This window comes from Mandrillus leucophaeus, unplaced genomic scaffold (assembly GCF_000951045.1).
Source record: "Mandrillus leucophaeus isolate KB7577 unplaced genomic scaffold, Mleu.le_1.0 Scaffold120, whole genome shotgun sequence".
Classification (NCBI taxonomy): Eukaryota; Metazoa; Chordata; class Mammalia; order Primates; family Cercopithecidae; genus Mandrillus; species Mandrillus leucophaeus.
The window spans coordinates 2,075,863-2,097,192 of record NW_012100321.1 but is presented as its reverse complement, the minus strand read 5'-3'; the positions used below and the strand labels follow the sequence as shown (position 1 = coordinate 2,097,192).

Sequence of the window (21,330 nt, the reverse complement as noted above, 5' to 3'; positions counted from 1 at the left end):
TGCTTGGCCAAATTTTTAATTGTGTTTAACCAATGGATTTCAATTAAATTATTTATTTAATGTCCATTTACATGCAATTGAATACAAATTCCAGTATTTTAGTATGATTCTTGCAGGTCGTACATGTTACGCATGCCTGTTATCCCAGCACTTTGGGAGGCCGAGGTCGGTGGATCACTTGAGCCTAGGAGTTCAGACCAGCCTGGGCAACATGACAAAACCCCGTCTCTACAAAAAAAATACAAAACTTAGCCAGGCATGGTGGCACACGCCTGTAGTCCCAGCTATTTGGGAGGGCGGGATAGGAGGATCACTTGAGCCAGGGAGGCAGAAGTTGCAGTGAGCCAAGATTGCACCACTGCACTCCAGCCTGGGTGACAGAGTGAGACCTTGTCTCTAAATAAATAAATACAGTTTATTTAAATTTAAAAACAAATACTTCATTCTATTTACTTTATTGTAAAGCTCTTGTCTAGAATGACTTAGGTATGTGAATTCACCTCTTCAACTGTTAGTGTTATGTAGAAGCCTAGGAACAGATTGAATATTTCTGATAAAAATTGTCTGGACCAGGCGTGGTGGCTCACCCCTGTAATCCCAGCAGTTTGGGATGCTGAGGCAGGTGGATCACTTGAGGTCAGGAGTTCGAGACCAGCCTGGCCAACACAGCAAAACCCCGTTTCTACTAAAAATATAAAAATTAGCTGGGTGTGGGGGTGGACGCCTGTAATCCCAGCTACTTGGGAGGCTGAGGCAGGAGAATTGCTTGAACCTGGGAGGCAGAGGTTGCAGTGAGCCGAGATCACACCATTGCACTCCAGCCTGGGTGATAAGGGTGAAACTCCATCTCAAAACAAAAAGAAAAGATTGTCTGGATTAAGAAGTGCTGTAAGTGTAAAGTAAACACTGGATTAAGACTTAGTATGATTAATATAATTAGTGTAATATACTAGTATACTTAAGTAAACTTCTATGCTAAGTATCCTAATGAAGCATGCTAAGCACCTACTGAGAACTTAGAACTTACTGCCTTATGAAATCCAGTGTGCATAAAAAGAATGCTACCTACAGAGCTACTTAATAATTTTTAAGTGGATTACATGATGAAATGATAACACTTTCGATATATCAGGTTAAATAAAAGAGACCATTAAAATCAGTTTCATTTGTTCCTTTTAACTTTTTTTAAATGTGGCTACTAGAAAATTTTAAGGGCAGGCGTGGTGGCTCACACCTGTAATCCCAGCCCTTTGGGAGGCCGAGGCAGGTGGATCATCTGAGGTCAGGAGTTTGAGACCAGCCTGACCAACATGGAGAAACCCCGTCTCTACTACAATTACAAAATTAGTGGGGTATGATGGTGCACGTCTGTAGTCCCAAGTACTCCAGAGGCTGAGGCAGGAGAATTGCTTGAACCCGGGAGGCAGAGGTTGCAGTGAGCCGAGATCATGCCACTCTATGCAGCCACATAGAGATCATAGCAGATCTCTGGAACCTATCTTGCACTCCAGCCTGGGCAACAAGAGTGAAACTCCACCCAAAAAAAAAAAAAAAAAGCTGAATAGTATTCCATTGTGTGGTTATGCCACATTTTCTTTATCCACTCTTCTGTTTTGATGGACATAGGTTGCTTCCATACCTTGGCTATTGTGAATAGTGCTGCCATGTGCAGGGGAGTGCAAACATCCCTTTGACATACTGATTCCAATTCCCTTAGGTACACACCCAAAAACGGTATTGCTGGGTCATATGGCAGCTCTAGGTTTAATTTTCTAAGGAACCCCCATACCACTTTCCGTAATAGCTGTGCTAATTTCCATACCCAGCAACAGTGTACCAGGGTTCCCTTTTATCCACATCCTCACCAACACTTGTTATTATTCATCTTTTTGACCATAGCCATCCTAACAGGTGTGAGGTGATGTCTCATTGTGGTTTTAATTTAAATTTCCCAAATGATTAGTGATGCTGAGCATTTTTTTCATGAACCTGTTTACCATTTGTTTGTCTTCTTTAGAGAGATAGCTGTTCACGTCTTTTGCCCGTTTGTCTTCTTTAGAGAGATGGCTGTTCACGTCTTTTGCCCGTTTGTCTTCTTTAGAGAGATGGCTGTTCACGTCTTTTGCCCATAGTTATTAGGTTGATGCAAAAGTAATTGTAGTTTTGCCATTAAAAGCAATGTCTGTCATTATGCAGTATTACTAGTTATAGGCACAATGTCACACAGCAGATCTCCAGAACCTATCTTGTATAACTGAAACTTTATACCCATGGTAGGGTATCTCCCCAATTCCCCATCCTCCCAACCCCCAGCAACTATCCTTCTACTCTCTCTTCTTCTATGAGTTCGGTTATTTTAAGTACCTCATATGTAAGTGGAATCATGCAGTATTTCTCCTTCTGTGTGGTATATATTTAAACGCAATATTCAGCCTTATAAAAGAGAGAAATCCTGCCCCACGAAACAGCACAGATGAACCTGGAGGACAGTATGCTGTGTGAAATAAGCCAGGCACAGAAGACAAGTATTTCTAAGTATCTCGCTCGCTGCTCCACGCTCAGTCCCAAGAGCAGTGCCTTCCCCATGGGCACTATTGACACATATTATTTTTTAGCAATATGGATACATATGTGTTGAATTAATGAACTGCCTCCAAAGCTCTACCCTGCACACCCTTAACCAGCCTGCCAGAAAGTCTAGTATGTTCAATTTCCAAAACATTGGGGAGCCAGCTCTCCTTCTCGAGCTCTGCTGGTGCTAACTGGCTCAAGCCACAGTCATCTCCTACTGGGATGATCATGGCGACCCTCTAATTGGTTTCCAGGCTCCCATCGTGGTCCTACCGTGTGGTCTGTTCTCTACACAAAAGGGTTTCATGCTCACGTTCTTTTAAAATATATGTCAGATCTGGTCACTCCCCTGCTTAAAATTCTCCAGTGGCTTCTTGTCTTACTCAGAACCAAATCCTGACAACGTCCCATGACACACAAGCCCCTATGTACTTGGGCCCTGCCTTCTGCAACACTGAGACCTTGTCTATTTCATGCTCATCTCTCCCCAGCTCATGCCTCCCTAAGCACTGCCTGCTTCTCCCTCTTCCTCAAGTATACCTTCCTGCCTTACAGCACTTGTAAACCTGCAGCTTCCTCAGCCTACAGCAGCGTCGTCCAAAAGAAATACAATGTGAGTCGCATAGGTCATTTAAATTTTTCTTTCTCTTTATTTATTTTATTTATTTACTTATTTTTTGAGAAGGAATTTCACTCTTGTTGCCCAGGCCAGAGTTCAATGGCAGGATCTTGGCTCACCGCAACCTCCAACTCCCGAGTTCAAGCGATTCTCCTGCCTCAGCCTCCTGAGTAGCTGGGACTACAGGCATGTGCCACCATGCCCAGCTAATTTTGTGTTTTTAGTAAAGACAGGGTTTCTCCATGTTGGTCAGGCTGTTCTCGAACTCCTGACCTCAGGTGATCCACCCGTCTCGGCCTCCTAAAGTGCTGGGATTACAGGCATGAGCCACCGCGCCCAGCACATCCAGCTTTTAAAAGGAAGGAAACTCTATCATTTGCAACAACGTGAATAAACGTGAAGCGCATTATACTAAGCAATATAAGCCAGGCACAAAAGGACGAATACCACATGATTTTACATGCAGAATCTTAAAAAATTGAACTCATGCAAATAAAAAGAAAGGTGGTGAGCAGAGACTGGGGAGCCAGGGAAAAAGAATGGACAGTTACTTGTCAAAGGATACAAAGTTTCGGTTAGACAGGAGGAATAACTTTTGAGATCTATTGCACAGCAGGATAACTATAGTAAATAATAATATATATTTCAAAAATCACTTTGAAAGTAAGTTTCAGATGTATCGCTGGGCACCTTGGCTCACGACTGTAAGCCTAGCACTTTGGCAGGATGAGGTGGAAGGAAGGGTTGCTTAAGGCCAAGATTTTAAGACCAACCTGGCCAAAATAGTGAGACCCTGTCTCATTAAAAAAAAAAAAGAAAAAAGCTTTGGCCGGGCGCAGTGGTTCATGCCTGTAATCCCAGCATTTTGGGAGGCTGAGACAGGTGGATCAACTGAGGTCAGGAGTTCAAGACCATCCTGGCCAACATGGTGAAACCCTGTCTCTACTAAAAATACAAAAATTAGCCAGGTGTGGTGGCGTACGCCTGTATTCCCAGCTACTCGGGATTCTGAGGGATGAGAATCGCTTGAACCAAGAGGTGAAAGCTGCAGTGAGCTGAGATTGTACCACTGCACTCTAGCCTGGGTGACAGAGTGAGACTGTCTCACACAAAACAAAACAAACAAAACAAAACAAAACTGTCCTTTGGAGCTGACATTTTAGTGGCTCACATTCCCAAAGCTCTTAGCTCAGTGTCTGACGCACACACAGTAAGTGACGGGTAAACCATCACCTTGTGGCTGTCGTCGTCATTGCTGATGTCATCTACCTCTGCTTCTATTCAGTTTGACACGAACGGAGATGGGGAGATCACCCTGGCGGAGCTGCAGCAGGCCATGCAGAGACTCCTGGGAGAGAGGCTCACTCCCCGGGAGATCTCTGAGGTTGTCCGGGAGGCTGATGTTAATGGAGACGGCACCGTTGACTTTGAAGGTGACATTGACTGGGCGTGGTGGGGAGCGGGGGCAGCCGCTACAGGAATCCACTTCCAACTCACTGTCAGATTTTCCAAGTTGGCCACTCCTCACTCCTCTCCAAGTTGGAGAATGGAAGTGGGTGGCAGGTTTTGGAAGCATTTGTTCCGTCCCTTTCCTCCCAGGCCATTCATTTCAAAGAGCTGGGTGTCCCTCACTTCGGGTGGCTCCGAGGAACACCCCAGCCAAGGCCCTTTCCTTCCCATGCTCAGGACTCCCTTCCGCCTTGCCCATTCCTTCTTAGTTTGCAGGGCACCTTTTATCCTAGGAAGAACTTGTCCCATCGGAAAGAGACTGGACTGGCTAGCAGCTGGAGTTCTGGGGTCAGATTCAGGGGCTTCAAATTCAGGATCATCGCTGACTCAGCATGTAGCCTTATGCTACTCACTTTTTCTCTTAAGGGTCAGTTTTCCCATCTGTAAAATGGGGTGGATGATGACACCTTTTGGAGAAAACTAAAAGAAATCATGCACAAAGTACCATTGTATTATTATTATTATTATTATTATTATTATTATTATTATTATTTTTAGACAGAGTCTCGCTCTGTCGCCCAGGCTGGAGTACAGTGGCACAATCTCGGCTCACTGCAACCTCCACCTCCTGGGTTCAAACAATTCTCCTGCCTCAAGCCTCTGGAGTAGCCGGGATTACAGGTGCCTGCCACCATGCCCTGCTAATTTTTGTATTTTTAGTAGAGATGGGGATTCACCATGTTGGCCAGGCTGGTCTCGAACTCTTGACCTCAAGTGATCCGCCCACCCTGACATCCCAAAGTGCTGGGATTACAGGCGTGAGCCACCATGCCCGGCCAACAATAGCTGTTTATGGGAAACTTCATCTTTTTTATGAGCTTTATGCCATTAACAGTCTTAAAAACCATATAAGGAAATAGCAATACTAGGATTCCCATTTTTTAAACTTAATGTTTTATTTACATGCAAAGATTATTTTCATGACAGAAATGAAGAAACTGCAACATATTGAAATTATTCAGAAGTATGAGCATAATAATAATGACAGTAGTTTACATGGGATGGCTAAGATGGCAGGCACGGTTCTGAGCAAATCTTATTTACCTATTTTAATTTTTTAATTTTTTTGTAAAGTTGGGGGTCTCACTATGTTGCCCAGGCTGGTCTCTAACTCCTGGGCTCAAGCGATCTGCTCATCTCAGCCTCCCAAAGTTCTGGGATTATAGGTGTGAGCCACCGAGCCCAGCCTCTAAGCCAATTTTATCTCAACCTCATGAGATAAATCTATTAAACATGCTGACTTGATAGATGAGAAACTGAGGTACAGGGTTAAGTAAGTTGCCAAAGAGATCTGATTCCCATTTCATAGGTGGAGAAATGGAAACATAGAGGGATTAAGTAATTTCCCAGGGATCACCAGCTGTGCCTGCCACATAGGAAAGGCTCAAAAAAATAATACTGGGGGCTTTTACAACGAGATGCCGTACTGGTTTTTATTTTTTTTTTTTCTTTGCAGAGTTTGTGAAGATGATGTCTCGCTGAGGAGGTCCTGGAAGCCCCTGGCCCTCTCCACCTGGTCAACATGGAGCAAGTGCTTGTGGAGAACCAAAGCCCCAAAGCCCCAGATCCCCTTAAAGCAGAGAGGGAAGGCAGGCGGGAGAGAGGGATCGGCATGCAGAGCTATGCATGAGGTGAGACTGAGAGCGGTGGTTTTGCCAGGATGGGGGCATCTGCAGCACTAGATTAAGAAGGAGGAGTCTATGGATGGAAGCAGGAAGGGTGGGAGGGTCCAGTTGCCACCCCCAAAAATTCCAATGATTCATGACGTCTTTTCACTTCAAGTAGTCCTAAGTCCCTGTGACCTGCCAGAGTCTCTTCCCCAGCTTCCCCTTGGGTGAAAATAGTCTCTTCTCCTTTGGATATCAAAAGGTTCAGCACGTAGTCTCTACTCTTTCCCTGCTTGCGTCAACTGTTGCAAATCCCCTGTTTCTCTCTCCCGGTAAGAGAGAGACAAATTGTACATTATTCAGGTGATGGTTACATGAACAGCCCAGACTTCACCGCTACACAATATACCGGTGTAACAAAACCGCACTTGTACTCCCTAAATCTATAGAAATACAAAATAAAATAAAAAGGATGCGAATCAATCACAGAGCTGGAAACAGAGTTGTTGTTGGGGCTGGGCTTGGAAGTGGCTCATGCAAGTGGCATTCAAAGTCAACTCCTTCCTTTTCCTGATTTCCTGGAAGCACTGTCTGGTCTCTCTCTCTTTCTCTTTCTCTCTCTCTCTCTCTCTCTCTCTCTCCCTCCCTCCCTCTCCCCACCTCCCACATCCCTTCCCTTGTGTAAGATACTCAGGGGACTGAATTAAACCACAAATCTGGATTATCAAGGTTTAGAGCAGGCTGATCCCTGGGGAATTAATCCCCGGGAAAAAATGCCATCATGCAAAGAGAGCGATGACAGGATCCCCCAAATCCCCAGTTCAGCCAGGTTGTTGCAAAGTCTTTCCTGGAAGCCCCCTGCCTTCACGCTGGTCTGTCCTGAGCCACCCAGAGACGATGTCTCTGTGAGATGGGAAGTCTGTTCCATCCCTCATGTCCTGACATCAATCTGTGCTATGAAACAAAAAAGAGAGATTCCTCCTAATCTCAGCCCAAAGCAAGACACTCCAGCAATGCAAAGTTAAAATAAAAGTCAAAATAGGCCGGGCACGGTGACTTACGCCTGTAATCCCAGCACTCTGGGAGGCCAAGGCAGGTGGATCATGAGGTCGGGAGATCAAGACCATCCTGGCTAACACAATGAAACCCCATCTCTACTAAAAATACAAAAGAATTAGCCAGGCGTGGTGGTGGACGCCTGCAGTCCCAGCTTCTCAGGAGGCTGAGGCAGGAGAATGGCGTGAGCCTGGGAGGCAGAGCTTTCAGTGAGCCAAGATCGCGCCACTGCACTCCAGCCTAGGCAACAGAGCGAGACTCCATCTCAAAATAAATTAAGAAAAACAAAAAGAAAAAGAAAAACAGATTTAATGGCTTCACAGTTCCATGTGGCTGGGGAGGCCTCACAATCATGGCAGAAGGTGAAAGGCATGTCTTACATGGCAGCAGGCAAGATAGAATGAGAGCCAAGAGAAAAGGGTTTCCCCCTATAAAACCATCAGATCTTGTGAGACTTAATCACTACCACGAGAACAGTATGAAGGAAACCACCCCCATGATTCAATTATCTTCTGCCGGGTTTCTCCCACAACGTGTGGAAATTATGGGAGCTACAATTCAAGATGAGATTTGGGTGGGGACACAGCCAAACCACATCAATAGGTAACATGGGAATTATGTAGCTACAATTCAAGATGAGATTTGAGTGCAGACATAGCCAAACCACATCAATAGGTAAATGAGAATTATGGGAGCTACAATTCAAGATGAGATTTGGGTGGGGACACAACCAAACCACATCAATAGATAACATGGGAATTATGGTACATACAATTCAAGATGAGATTTGGGTGGGAACATAGCCAAACCACATCAATAGGTAACATGGGAATTATGGTAGCTACAATTCAAGATGAGATTTGAGTGGGGACATAGCCAAACCACATCAATAGGTAGCATGGGAATTATGGGAGCTACAATTCAAGAGGAGATTTGGGTGGGGACACAGCCAAACCATATTAATAAGGAACGCTATTAATTACTTAAGTTAAATGTAACTAGATCCTTGTGGCTAGTGGCTACTGTATTGGACATCACAATTTCATGCTATAAGCCCAGGATTATTCTAGGTACTGGAATGTGCCTAGCAACAAGGTCTTTTGCTTTCTTGGAGGTTACATTCCAGTGCCAAGGGAGAAAAAAAAAAATCCATTAGAAGAAGCTCAGATTGGGATGGATACTTTGAGGATAAACTGGTATGGTTAGATACAAAGATAATTTGGGGAAGGGGCTTAATTAGAGTGGTCAAAAAGGACATCTCTATTTTTTTCTTCAGACAGGGTCTTGCTCTGTCACCCAGGCTGGAGTGCAGTGGTGCAATCACAGCTCACTGCAGCCTCGAACTCCTGGACTCAGGCAATCCTCCTACCTTGGTCTCCCAAGTAGCTGGAACTACAGGTGTGAAGCCACCACAACCAACTAATTTTTGTATTTTTTGTAGAGATGGAGTGTTGCTATGTTGCCCAGGCTGGTCTCAAACTCCTGGCCTCAAGCGATCCTCCTGCCTTGGCCTCCTAAACTGCTGGAGTTACAGGTGTGAGTCACTACACCCGGAGAAAATGGGCATCACTCAAAGGTGAGCTGTCTCAGGTTGGGTTCCCCAGGGCTCCACCTCTGTCTGAGAGCAGAGACAGCAGGCAGGAGGCTTATCAGAGAGTTTCCTTGGGATCAATTAGGAAGGGAAGGAACTGGGATTAGACAGAGGAAGAGGTTGAACCATGGTGCAGGCTCTACAACCTCAGCTGAACCCACAGGAGCTCTGGATGTAGCTCTTTTGAGTTATCTCACTTGGATAGGAATAACCAGGCCTTTAAACTCAGCATTGGTCAGTTATTGGCTGTGGCCTGCCCTGGGAAGGGCATCGTTTGGGTGATGGAGGCCACTTTGAAGCTGAGACCATCTCTGATCTGGGCTGACCACCAAAGGCTGCCTGCAGACAGCACTCACCAGAGCTGTGCAGCAAGTCCTTTCTTGAAGGGGGATCTGGGAAGCTCACATCCATCTCCATCACAGGGGCAGTTCCACGGACAATGAGTGAAGGGAGGAGACTTCAGGAAGACAAGGGGGAAGAGAATACCGGCACAAGGAAGACACAGAGGTGGGCGGAGGAGGAGGAGAGGGAGGAAGAGAAGGAGGAGGAGAAGAGGAAGGAGGAGAAGAAGAAGGAAGAGGAGGAGAGGGAGGAGAAGAGGGAGGAGGAGAGGGAGGAGAAGAGGGAGGAGGAGAGGGAGGAGAAGAGGGAGGAGGACAGGGAGGAGGAGAGGGAGAAGGAGAAGAAGAAGAGGGAGGAGGACAGGGGGAGAAGAGGGGTGAGGAGAGAGAAGGAGATGAAGGAAGAGAAGAAGAGGGAGGAGGACAAGGAGGAGAAGAGGAAGGAGGAGAGGGAGGAGGAGAGGGAGGAGAAGAAGGAAAAGAGGGAGGAGGAGAAGGAGGCGGAGAAAGGAGGAGAGGTAGGAGGAGAAGAAAAAGAAGAAGGAGGAGAAGAAAGAGAGGGAGGAGGAGAAGAGGGAGGAGAGTAGGGAGGAGGAGAAGAGAAGGAGGAGGAGGAGAAAGGAGAATAAAAGGGAGGAGGAGATGGAGGAGAAGAGGGAGGAAGAGAAGAGGAAGGAGGAGGAGAAGAGGGAGGAAGAGAAGAGGAAGGAGGAGGAGAAGAGGGAGGAGGAGCAGGAGGAGGAGAGGGAGGAGAGGGAGGAGGAGGATAAGAGAGATAAAGAGAGGGAGGAGGATAAGAAGGAGGAGAAGGAGAGGGAGGAGGAGAAGATGGAGAGGGAGGAGAGGGAAGAGGAAGGGAGAAGGAAATGGAGAAGAAGAAGAGTGAAAAGAAGAAGAAGAAAGTACGAGAACAACAATGTGAGTTTCCATCTGGGCTGAGAGGGAATCAGATTCTATAATCAGTTCTTGATATCTGCCACGGGCACGGGGGAGGAATGATTGAGGCAGTCTTGCGGTGAATTTTCTACCCTCTGTTTACTTCCTAATTAATTAATAATGTAGTAAGTACCTACAAACACCGCACCCAAATCTGATTTCCCCCAGAAGACAGAGCAGGCTGTAAGGACTCCTAGAGGTCTCTGGCCTGAGTCTGACCTCTCCACACTGTGAGACTCGACAGCCATTCCTTCCCCACACATTCACCATCGCTCTCATCTTAGGAAGCAGAGAAGGCAGATCCCGGGGTTAAATCAAGTCTCCTTTATTGGTGGTTATGCCGCATTCTCTCTACGTTCTTCACAAAGGACCAGCTGATCGAACCAGGTAGTGCAGAGGGTATTTCTAAAGGTGGTTATTTAAGTTTGAAAAAGCAATGAGAAAGACGAATCCGTGCTCAGCCTCAATATGGCGGTCCTCCTCTGAAGATGTTTCTCCTCTCCTTGAAAATAGAAGCAAAGATCTGAATGTCATGAATAAGTAGGCATTGGCTCCAAGAGGAAGGTGAATTAAAAATGACTTTGTGTTGTTTTTCCAGACTTAGTCGGAAGCTGGTGGAAGCAGCTGTGCTGAGAAGAATCAGTCATTCCCCCAACCTCTGCCGGGCTCATAGGAACAAGGCCAATGAACAACGAGCTCCTCGACTTCACCTCTATGGTAAGGGGAAGGGGATCGGCAAAGAGCTAGTTCTGCTGTGATGGACAGAAGTCAGAGGCTGGACACTGTTCCTAGTCCTAGCCACAGACCGAAGGCCGCTGTGGATGTTTTTTAATGTCTACCCTGTTAAGACGGTTCCCAGAGTTCCAAAACCCCTCCTTTCCCTCTCCTCTCTTCCGGGAAGACGATTTTCATTGCCAAGGCAAAATTCAGGACGGATCCACTAATTTAGTGTCATCCGTAAGCCACGTGCATCGTAAGGACAGACATTGCTAGAACCACCGGGGTTTTCCACCCCAAAGGGAGGAGGGATGGTCCACACATCTGATGAAAGGGCTTCTCTTTATTTTAGATTTCAGAAGTCACAGAGCAGTGAGGTCCGTTGATCCATGAGGGAGATTTAAAGGGCATTTCTCGAGGCGGGAGAACACTGACACTGGCCTTAGTGGAGAGCCAGAAGGAATAGACGAGAAGAAAAGACGGGGACCCACGCCTGTAATCCCAGCACTTTGGGTGGCTGAGTGGATCGCCTGAGGTCTGGAGTTCGAGACCAGCCTAGCCAACATGGTGGAACTCCATCTCTACTAAAAAAAAACAAACAAAACAAAAAAACAAAAAACCAGGCGTGGTGGTGCACACCTGTAATCCCAGCTACTCGGGAGGCTGAGGTGGGAGAATTGCTTGAACCCAAGAGGTGGAGGCTGCAGTGAGCCTCCTGAGTAGCTGGGACTACAGGTGTGTGCTACCACACCCAACGAATTTTGTTTTGTTTTGTTTTGTTTTGTAGAGATAGGGTCTTGCTACATTGCCCAGGGTGGTTTTCAAGCTCCTGGCCTCAACTGATCCTCCTGCCTTGGCCTCCCAAAGCATTAGGATTACAGGTGTGAGTCACCACGGCTGGTCAGTTATCCCCTTTTCTGGATTGTTTTTTTCCTACCACACTCCATTTTGAGAAGTTCCACTTTCCTAATTGTCCACAGCCAAAGCCTCGCAGACTTGAAACTTGGAATAATACCTTTCTGGGTCTGAAAAAGTGCCAGTCTCCCCTCTGCTCTCCTGCTTGTGGGAGAAATCCTAATTTCTTTCATCCTTCTAATCTGGGGAGTTGTTCCAGTCTTCCCCAACCCCACCTTATCTTTGGCAACAGAGCACGCATTGCTGGGAACCTCAGCTAATTAGATATGCTGGAAAATCCAGATCTCGCCTTCACATCAGCGACACTAATCAGACATGCTGGAAAAAGCAGATATCGCCTTCACATCAGAAATGTACCAGGTGTGCACCTGTCTCACCTCTGCATCCGTGAAATGACCACTGTTGGTCCCTGCTCTCACCTCAGCATCAGCAGTACACCCAGGTGTGGTCCTGGTCATAGTTGTAAGAAGTTGCACACCACACAAGATTCTCCTTGGATCCTTTGTTAGTGCAGTTAAAATAATTCTTGTTTTTATAGTTGAATGGAAAGTGGCAAGGAAAGCCAGGGACCAATGCGGAAATTCCTAGGAAGCAGAAGGGGATAAGACAAAGGTTACTCCCCAGGCTTCACACTGTCACAGAGGCGTGGGCTTCAGACCCACCCTAGATTTCAAACTGTGACTGAGTGTGATGGTTCGTGCCTTTAATCCCAGCATGTTGGGAGACTGAGCCTGGAGGATCATGTGAAGCCAGGAGTTCAAGACCAGCCTGGGCAACATAGTGAAACCCCATCTCTACAAAAAGTTTCTTAAAAAATAAGTTGGGCATGGAGGTGTGTGTGCCTGTAGTCCCGGCTACTCAGGAGGTTGAGGTGTGAGGATTACTCAAGCCTGGGAGGTTGAGGCTGCATTGAGCCACAACTGCACCACTGCACTACAGCCTAGGTGACAGATGGAGACCCTGTCTTTAAAATATAAAAAGCGGCTGGCTGTGGTGGCTCAAGCCTGTAATTCCAACACTCTGGGAGGCCAAGGTGGGCAGATGACTTGAGGTCAAGCATTTGAGAACAGCCTGGCCAACATGGAGAAACCCCATCTCTACTAAAAGAAAAGAAATACAAAAAAAATAGCTGGGTGTGGTGGCGGGCGCCTGTAATCGAAGCTACTCGGGAGCCTGAGGCAGAAGAATCGCTTGAACCCGGGAGGCAGAGGCTGCAGTGAGCCGAGATTGCACCATTGCACTCCAGCCTGGCGACAGAGTGAGACTCCGTCTCAAAAATAAAATAAAATAAAACAAAATAAAAAAAGTAAAAATAATTAAAAAAAAAAACTAAAATCTAAAATCTGGGTAAACCCTGCACAGGAAGGTGTTGCCTGGGCACTGCTCAGAATGCTGACCCAAACCTAAGCAAAAGAAGAATTTGTGTTCACAGTTACAAGAGCTGAAACGAGCCGAAAGAACACGCCCTTACTGCCCTCGGGTGAGAACATGCGTGTTGGGAGACTCAAACTCAAACTTCCTCACTCTGTGTGTGTCCACAGATGACTGCAGAAGCGTCACGAGTATCGATTTCGTGAGTGACAAAGTTTAGCGAGTAGGCACATTTGCACCTGTGGAATCCGTGAAAGATGGGGATATAAATGATGTCCTCACGAAAGATGACCCCATAAATAATACGAACTGGACGCCTCTATCCATAGCAGCTTGAGGCAACAGAGGGTAAATGGGTCTCAATTTTTGCTGTCACATCTCCCATGACCAGCTGAAAAATAATGTATTTTATTTAGGAAATTCCCAAGTTGTTGGAACAACACACATCCCCACCCACAGCTATTCGCCTGACCCCTTGCCTGGAGTGGTGCAGAGCTATAACTCCTTATAGTTCCTCTTTGCCCAAGGACTTCCCTTTCCTTTCCACTGGGCCTTGGGTATTTTCTTCGCTCAGAAGCTATCAGAGTGTAGGACTTGAGAAAGGCTGGAAGATAGGGCAGGGCACTGGAATAGGGAAGAAGGGCAGAGTGGAAGCACAGAGGGCCCTAGAGGAAGGAGGGAGAAGGAGAACGTTGGTTACCAGGAGGACCTGGCGGATAGAGGATTTGTCTCAGAGGACCAATCCCAGTGTCCTCATCTTTCACGATTCCACAGGTGCAAATGCGTCTACTTGCTAAACTTTATGACTCACGAAATCGACACTCGTGACGCTTCTGCGGCCATTTGTGGACACACACAGAGAGGGGAAGTCTGAGTCTCCCGACACACGTGTTCTCAGCCAAGGGGAACAAGGGGATGCTCTTCCGGTTCATTTCAGCTCTCCTACTGTGAACAGGTGCACTTCGGCAGTCTAGTACGTTTTCCAAATGTGTGAGCCTTTTGTCGGGTGATTTCACTGTTTGTTTGCTTATTTATTTATTTTAGAGGCAAGGTCTCACTCTGTCACCCAGGCTGGAGTGCAGAGGTATGGTCATAGCTCACTGCAGCCTCAACCTCCCAGGCTCAAGTGATCCTCCCGCCTCAGCCTCCTTAAGTACCTGGGACTACAGGCACATGCTACCACACTTGGCTATTTATTTATTTATTTTTGTTGCGTTTTTTGTTTTGTTTTGTTTTGTTTGTAGAGACAGCGTCTCACTATGTGACCAGGCTGGTCTTGAACTCCTGGCCTCAAGTGATCCTGCCATCTCAGCCTCCCAATATTCTGGGATTACAACGTGAGCCACCATGCTTGGCTCACGCTAGGGTTTTTAAAAGCCTTAGCATGTGTTTATTCTGTATTTGCATCACGGTTAGGTGTTTAACATTTCGAGCATTTCATTTTGGCACCTTTTTCTTGGATTTTAAAGCCTGTGGCATATCACACCATTGACGTTATTCACGAGGCCAGAACTCTGTCTGCCTGATTCAACACCAGATCCTCAGTGCCCAACTCAGTGCGTGGCTCACAATGCGGTTTCAGTAGGTGTTTGTTGAGCAGATGAATGAAAGAATCTACCCACACCCACCCAACTCCCATCCCCAGATTACTGGTGTCGGCACAGAAACTCCACTTTCCATCCTTATCCATGTTCTCTGTGGTCGGGCACCAGAGCTTGTTGCTTTCATCCTCCAGGCAATCGGAGACCACATTATTTCTGTAGATGGAGGGGAAGATGCAGGGCTTGCTGAGAGAATTTCCCCCATACTCTGAAAATGATTATGGAAAGGTTACAGGTCAAGAAGAGGAGCTGAGAAGAGCTTCCATTTATGACACAAAAACTGTCCCACGCTTTATCCCATGAAAGGCAACGTAGCATTGGATTCTCCAAGCAACATCTGGATGACGTTATTATCTGGATATTATGGATAAGTGAGAGCCAAAATTATCAACTCGCATACGGCTTACTGTCTCCATTAACGTGACTTCACGGTTCTGCGGTCGCCATCACCTTGACCCTATTAAGCTAGGAAATTCTTGTCCCAGAAGATTCTTATCTTGCAAATAGCCTTATTATTCATTCCAGAAGCCTCTAGAAAAGCTATTTACATAAATATCAGACCGTTCAACTTTTTCAGTAGACTGTGTCAAAACACTGTTTACTCTTCCAGACTCTTTGAAACCCCGTCTTTGGTCATTTCACCTTGCTGTGACCACCTTGCTATTACATCATGATCCTTACACAATCCAAATCACATCCCCCACTGAGAGACCCACCTTAGACAAGACCCCAAGACCCCATCAATATGCTGAGTTTTCCCTCCCCACTTCGAGACGTTATTTTTTATTTTTTTAGACGGAGTTTCGCTCTGTCACCCAGGCTGGAGTGCAGTGGTACGATCTCGGCTCACTGCAACCTCCGTGTCCTGGGTTCAAGAGATTCTCCTGCCTGGAGATTACAGGCATGTGCCACCCATGCTTCGCTAATTTTTGTACTTTTATTAGAGAAGGGGTTTCGCCATGTTGGCCAGGCGGGTCTTGAACTCCTGACCTCAGGTGATTCACCTGCCTCGGCCTCCCACAGTGCTGGGATTACAGGCGTGAGCCACCACACCCGGCCTGCTATAGTGAGATTTAAGGTTAGTGTTGGTTTATAGTAAAGAACGCAAATGGTGGATGATTAGGACTAGAATAAAATTAAGGTTTAGAGAGAATTAAGATTTGTTGAGTGCTAAGGGAAGAACAGAATTAAGATTTTTATGCAAGAATAAGCATGCCTAGGAATAAGTGCCTTCATGGATTTTTGTCTCTGTGGAAGCAACAGTACTTAAGGAGAGAGCGTGCGCTTTGGAACCGTATGGACTAGAACTCAAGCTCTAATTCTAATATAGCCTATGACTGTGACCCTGGGAAGTGCTCAATTTTACTGGGACAATTTATTGAATGGGTGGTGGAGAATAGCAGCTCATAGAGCTGCTATAGAAAGATTCAGGATATTGTATACAAATCTGTTAGATCAGTGTAGTACATAGAGGGCATTGAATGAATTTTGGTCACTATTCACCTGGGATTGTGTGTAGACTTAATAAGATGCTAGGCTGCATTGAAATGCAGGTCGGGGCCCTGCATGGTGGCTCATGCCTGTAATCCTAGCATTTTGGGAGGCCGAGGCGGGTGGGCCACCTGAAACCAGGAGTTCAAGACCAGCCTGACCAACATGACGAAACCCTGTCCCTAGTAAAAATACAAAAATTAGCTGGGTGTGGTGGCAGGCACCTGCAGTCTCAGCAACTCAGGAGACTGAGGCAGGAGAATCATTTGAACTTGGGAGGCAGAGATTGCAGTGACCCGCGATCACACCAGTGCACTCCAGCCTGAGTGACAGAGCAAGACCCTGAAAAAGAACAAAGAAGGAAGGAAGAAAGGCGGGGAGGGAGAGAGAGAGAGAGAAGAGGAAGAAAGAGAAAGAAAAAAGAAAGAAAGAAAAGAAAGAAAAGAAAGAAAGAAAGAAAGAAAGAAAGAAAGAAAGAAAGAAAGAAAGAAAGAGAAAGAAGGAAGGAAGGAAGGAAGGAAGGAAGAGGGGAAGAAAGAGAAAGAAAGAAGAAAAGAAAGAAAGAAAAGAAAAGAAAGAAGGAAAAGAAAGAAAGGGCAGGTTGGATCTGTCAATGGGTGAATCTCACTATTGTCAGTTCTAGAAACAGAAATACTAGAAGCCAATATCAGGACTTCAGCTCATTGTTTCAGTTCTCAGGACACGGGTCTTTTCATGCTGGATTGGGGACTGGGCAAATGACCTTGGGATACCCCTGTCTGCAGTTGTCATAGTGAACTCTCTGAGCAGATACTTAGCTCCTGTAAGTACTTCCCCCTTGCTGCTTTGGTCTCTACCTTGCCCGGCCTCCCCTCAAGATGATCCTTGCTGTCCACTCTCCCTCCCACCACACATCCCTGCTACAGGGGCTCACCATTCGTTTCACAGAATTTCCACTGCTGTTTCTCATCGAAGACGGAGGTGACCGAGCACCACAGACTGCCTAAGAAGCTGCCCTGGGAGATGCAGCTGTTATAGGCCTTTCCTCGATAGATGAAAGGGAAGATACAGCGTGGGTAATCTGTTAGGAACAGAGTACGTGAGTGGCTCGACTTCCTCTAATCATTCACAGGACAGAGTCATTTAATCATCAATCAACCATCACAGGACAGGACAGACACCAGGTTCAGAAGAGACTTTATGCATTATTTTGTCAAGCATTTTCCTATGCCCTATTCATCTGATTCTTGAACAACACGAGTTTGAACTTGGGTCCACTTATACGTGAGTTTCTTTTTCCTTCCTTCCTTCCTTCCTTCCTTCCTTCCTTCCTTCCTTCCTTCCTTCCTTCCTTCTCTCTCTCTCTCTCTCTCTCTCTCTCTTTCTTTCTTTCTTTCTTTCTTTCTTTGAGAGAGTCTCACTCTGTTGCCCAGGCTAGAGTGCAATGGCGAGATCTTGGCTCACTGCAACCTCTGCCTCTCGGGTTCCAGCAATTCTCCTGCCTCAGCCTCCTGAGTAGCTGGGATTACAGGTGCCTGCCACCCACACCCAGCTATTTTTTCCTAATTTTTAATAGAGATGGAGTGTTGCCATGTTGGCCAGGCTGCTCTCGAACTCCTGACCTCAGGTGATCCACCCACCTTGGCCTCCCAAATTGCTGGGATTACAGGTGTGAGACACTGCACCCAGCGGGCGTGGGTGTTTTTCAAAAAAAGTTCTGTTGAATGTGTCTGCCTCTCCTGCCTCCCCTTCCACCTCCTCCATCATTTCTGCCTCTGTCATCCCGAGATGGTGAGACCAACCCTTCCTCTTCCTCCTCCTACTCAACGTGAAGATGATGCTAATGGCCTTTATGCTGATCCATTCCCACTTAATGGAGAGCAAATGTATTTCCTCCTTTTTACAATTTTCTTAATAACATTTTATTTTCTCTAGTTTATTATGAGAATATGGTATATAATACATAAGACATACAACATCTGTGTTAATTGACAGTTTATGTTACTGGTAAGCTGTCTCATCAACAGTAGGCTATTAGTAGTTAAGTTTTGATGGGATTACAGGCATGAGCCACCTCGCCCAGCCTCAAATCCCTTTTCTTACACTTTGTTTCTTTTTTCCTTATTAATTTAGAAAATTAAGAAAGACATAAAGATGGGATGGTTCTATTGGGTCAACTAGTCTTACAATATCACAAGACCCTCATCCAGAGAGCACCATTTTTAACACTATCATTATTAACATTATTACCCATTATTAGCATTCAGCGTCTGGCATCCCAGAGCTTTTTCTATGCATGCATACGTATTATAATTTGTCTGCAAAAATGTGATCATGTCATAGACAGTCACACATTCTCTTTTGTGATCCACCCTAGTCAAAGGCCACTGGCAGGGACAACATGATACCGCTCACCTTCACTCTGGCAGTACTTCCATTGGCCATTGTACACCGCTCGGGTGGCACACCAAGGGGATAAGCTATGAATTTTGGTGCAAGTGAAGTAAACAGATCCCTTGTAGGTGAAAGGAAAGACACATTCCTCGTGCATCCCTGAAGGGCAGAAGGAGAAAACGGGAGTAGGGAAGAATCACAATGAATTAGCAAAGGATGAGTCTTGGTTTGGCTCTTGCTTTGATGTGAATGTCCGTGTCCCCCTGCCAAATTCATATGTTAAAATCCTAACCCCCACGGTCATGGTACAAGGGGCGTTTGGAAGGTGATTAGGTCGTACGGGCAGAGCCTTCGTGATTGGGATAAGAACCCTTACAAGAGAACCCAGAGAGGTAGCTAGCCCCTTCTACGATGTGAGGATACAGCAAGAAGTCACCATCTGTGAACCAGGAAGCAGGCCCTCATCAGCAGCTGAAACTGCTGGTGCCTTGCCCTTGGACTTCTCAGCCTCCAGAACTGGGAGATAGAAATTTATATTGGTTATAAGCTACTCAGTCAATGGTACTTTTTAAATTTTGTTTTATTTACTTTTTTTATTTTATTTTTTATTTTTTGAGATGGAGTCTCACTCTGTCACCCAGGCTGGAGTGCAGTGGTCTGGTCTCAGCTCACTGCAACCTCCATCTCCTGGGTTCAAGCGATTCTCCTACCTCAGCCTCTAGAGTAACTGGGATTACAGGTGCCCGCCACCACACCTGACTAATTTTTGTATTTTTAGTAGACATGAGGTTTCGCCATGTTGGCCAGGCTGGTCTCGAATAGTACTCGTGGCACCCAGATGTGGCAAATATTGAGGGGACAACTTTCGATGTCCTTATTCTTCTCGATGAGTACAGGAACTTTGTTTTTTGTGCAGTGTATCCACAGAACCTAGAATAGTTACTTGCTCAAGAAACAACAGAAAGAATAAAATAAGTTTGGAAAATGCCACGTGAAACAAAGTTAAACAGATTTCTTTAATGAAAGACTCATCAGAAAAATTAATATGAAAATGAGAATTGATGTATACAGTATATTGAGTTGTCCTTCTTTTTTTTCACAATTCAATAGCAGTAGAGACTAACCTCAGGTGATCCTCCCACCTTGGCCTCCCACAGTACTGGGATTACAGGCGTGAGCCACCATGCCTGGCCTGTGGTATTTTGTTGTGGCAACCCAAACAGACTGAGACAGTTCTCATGGGGGCCTGAAGGCTATATACCTAGGCTTAGCATCCAACTTCCTAATGACATATCAGGGAGTATCCAATTCATGATGGAACCAGGAGCACCGGGGAAGAGTTTCATACACAACCCAGACAACCAAGGTATGTTGTTCCCTGAGACTACTGTTGCTCAGAGCATAAAATCGGAGGCCAATAACGTTACACAAAATAACTTTTGGTGGATCACAAGACCACATTAGGTTATGTAGGGGCACACATTAAATAATTTTGAAATATAAACTGGAAAAAAAATCATTTTCCAGTGGTCCTTTTAGTCCTTCTGCTTACGCAAAAGAGAAAGCTTCAATTTAATACTAGTATTTCTCTACCGCATCTCTAATATTTAATAATCTCTCATTTTAACAAGAACAAAAGAGAGAGAGAGAGAGGGCAGGACTCAGGCTTAAAGCTTTGTTCGGACAATAGCCTAGCAGAATTTAATAATGAGATTTTGTTTTCATAGTACAGTATTTATTTTTGGTCATATTTCCTATTTATGGAAAGTGGTAGTGCTTTTTTATATTATAATACTGATGTTAACCAAACTCTTAAAATGAATTTTTTTAAAGTGAAGATAAGTGAGCAAATTTAAAGAAAAATGTTGAGTAAATAATAGTACTGGTGGCACCCAGATGTGGCAAATATTGAGGGGACAACTTTCAATGTCCTTATTCTTCTCGATGAGTACAGGAACTTTGGTTTTTTTTGTGCAGTATACCCACAGAACCTAGAATAGTTACTTGATCAAGAAACAACAGAAAGAATAAAATAAGTTTGGAAAATGCCACGTAAGACAAAGTTAAACAGGTTTCTTTAATGAAGGACTCATCAGAAAAGTTAATATGAAAATGAGAATTGATGTATACAGTATATTGAGTTGTCCTTCTTTTTTTTTTTTTTTTTTTTTTCACAATTCAATAGCACTAGAGACTAATGGTCCCTGAAATATATCAAGAAATGCTGTTCTTGGCCAGGCACGATGACCCATGGCTGTAATCCCAGCACTTTGAGAGGCAGAGGTGGGTGGATCACTTCTAGCCACGAGTTCAAGACCAGCCTGGGCAACAAAGTGAAACCCCATCTCTACAAAAAACAAACAGTATTAGACAGGCATGGTAGTGTGCCCTGTAATCCCAGCTACTTGGGAGGCTGAGGGAGAAAGACCCTTTGTGCCTGAGAGGTTGAAGCCACAGTGAACCGTGATTGCATCTCTGTACTCCAGCCTGGTGACAGAGTGAGATCCTGACTGAAAACAAAACAAAACAAAAAACCAAAACAAAAATGGTGTTCTGCAGAAGTTTGATGTGTAAATTTTTTAAAAGAAAGAAATGCTATTCTATCCCAGATTCCTCATCACGTGAAAACCCG

The 21,330-nt window shown here is 45.4% G+C and overlaps 2 protein-coding genes across 3 annotated transcripts in view; one reads left to right on the top strand and one right to left on the bottom strand.

Annotated features, from left to right (window-relative positions):
- Positions 1–6,789, top strand: part of CABP5 (calcium binding protein 5) — a 25,546-nt gene extending 18,757 nt beyond the window's left edge. The window contains 2 exon segments of the mRNA XM_011969953.1: positions 4,384–4,623; positions 6,156–6,789. Of these exon segments, the coding sequence (XP_011825343.1) occupies positions 4,384–4,623; positions 6,156–6,181 (266 nt within the window). The 3' untranslated portion in view covers positions 6,182–6,789.
- A 3,747-nt stretch (positions 6,790–10,536) lies between these two features.
- Positions 10,537–21,330, bottom strand: part of ELSPBP1 (epididymal sperm binding protein 1) — a 29,919-nt gene continuing 19,125 nt past the window's right edge. The window contains exons 3-8 of one of the 2 annotated variants that reach the window (XM_011969942.1): positions 18,720–18,857; positions 17,239–17,385; positions 14,884–15,042; positions 12,282–12,446; positions 12,114–12,118; positions 10,546–10,732 (exon numbers count right to left, since the gene is read on the bottom strand). In XM_011969942.1, coding sequence (XP_011825332.1) covers positions 12,289–12,446; positions 14,884–15,042; positions 17,239–17,385; positions 18,720–18,857 — 602 coding nt within the window. In that variant the 3' untranslated portion in view covers positions 10,546–10,732; positions 12,114–12,118; positions 12,282–12,288. Of the gene's footprint in view, positions 10,733–12,113; positions 12,119–12,281; positions 12,447–14,883; positions 15,043–17,238; positions 17,386–18,719; positions 18,858–21,330 lie in introns of both variants that reach the window. The other variant, XM_011969933.1, reaches the window with a different exon arrangement.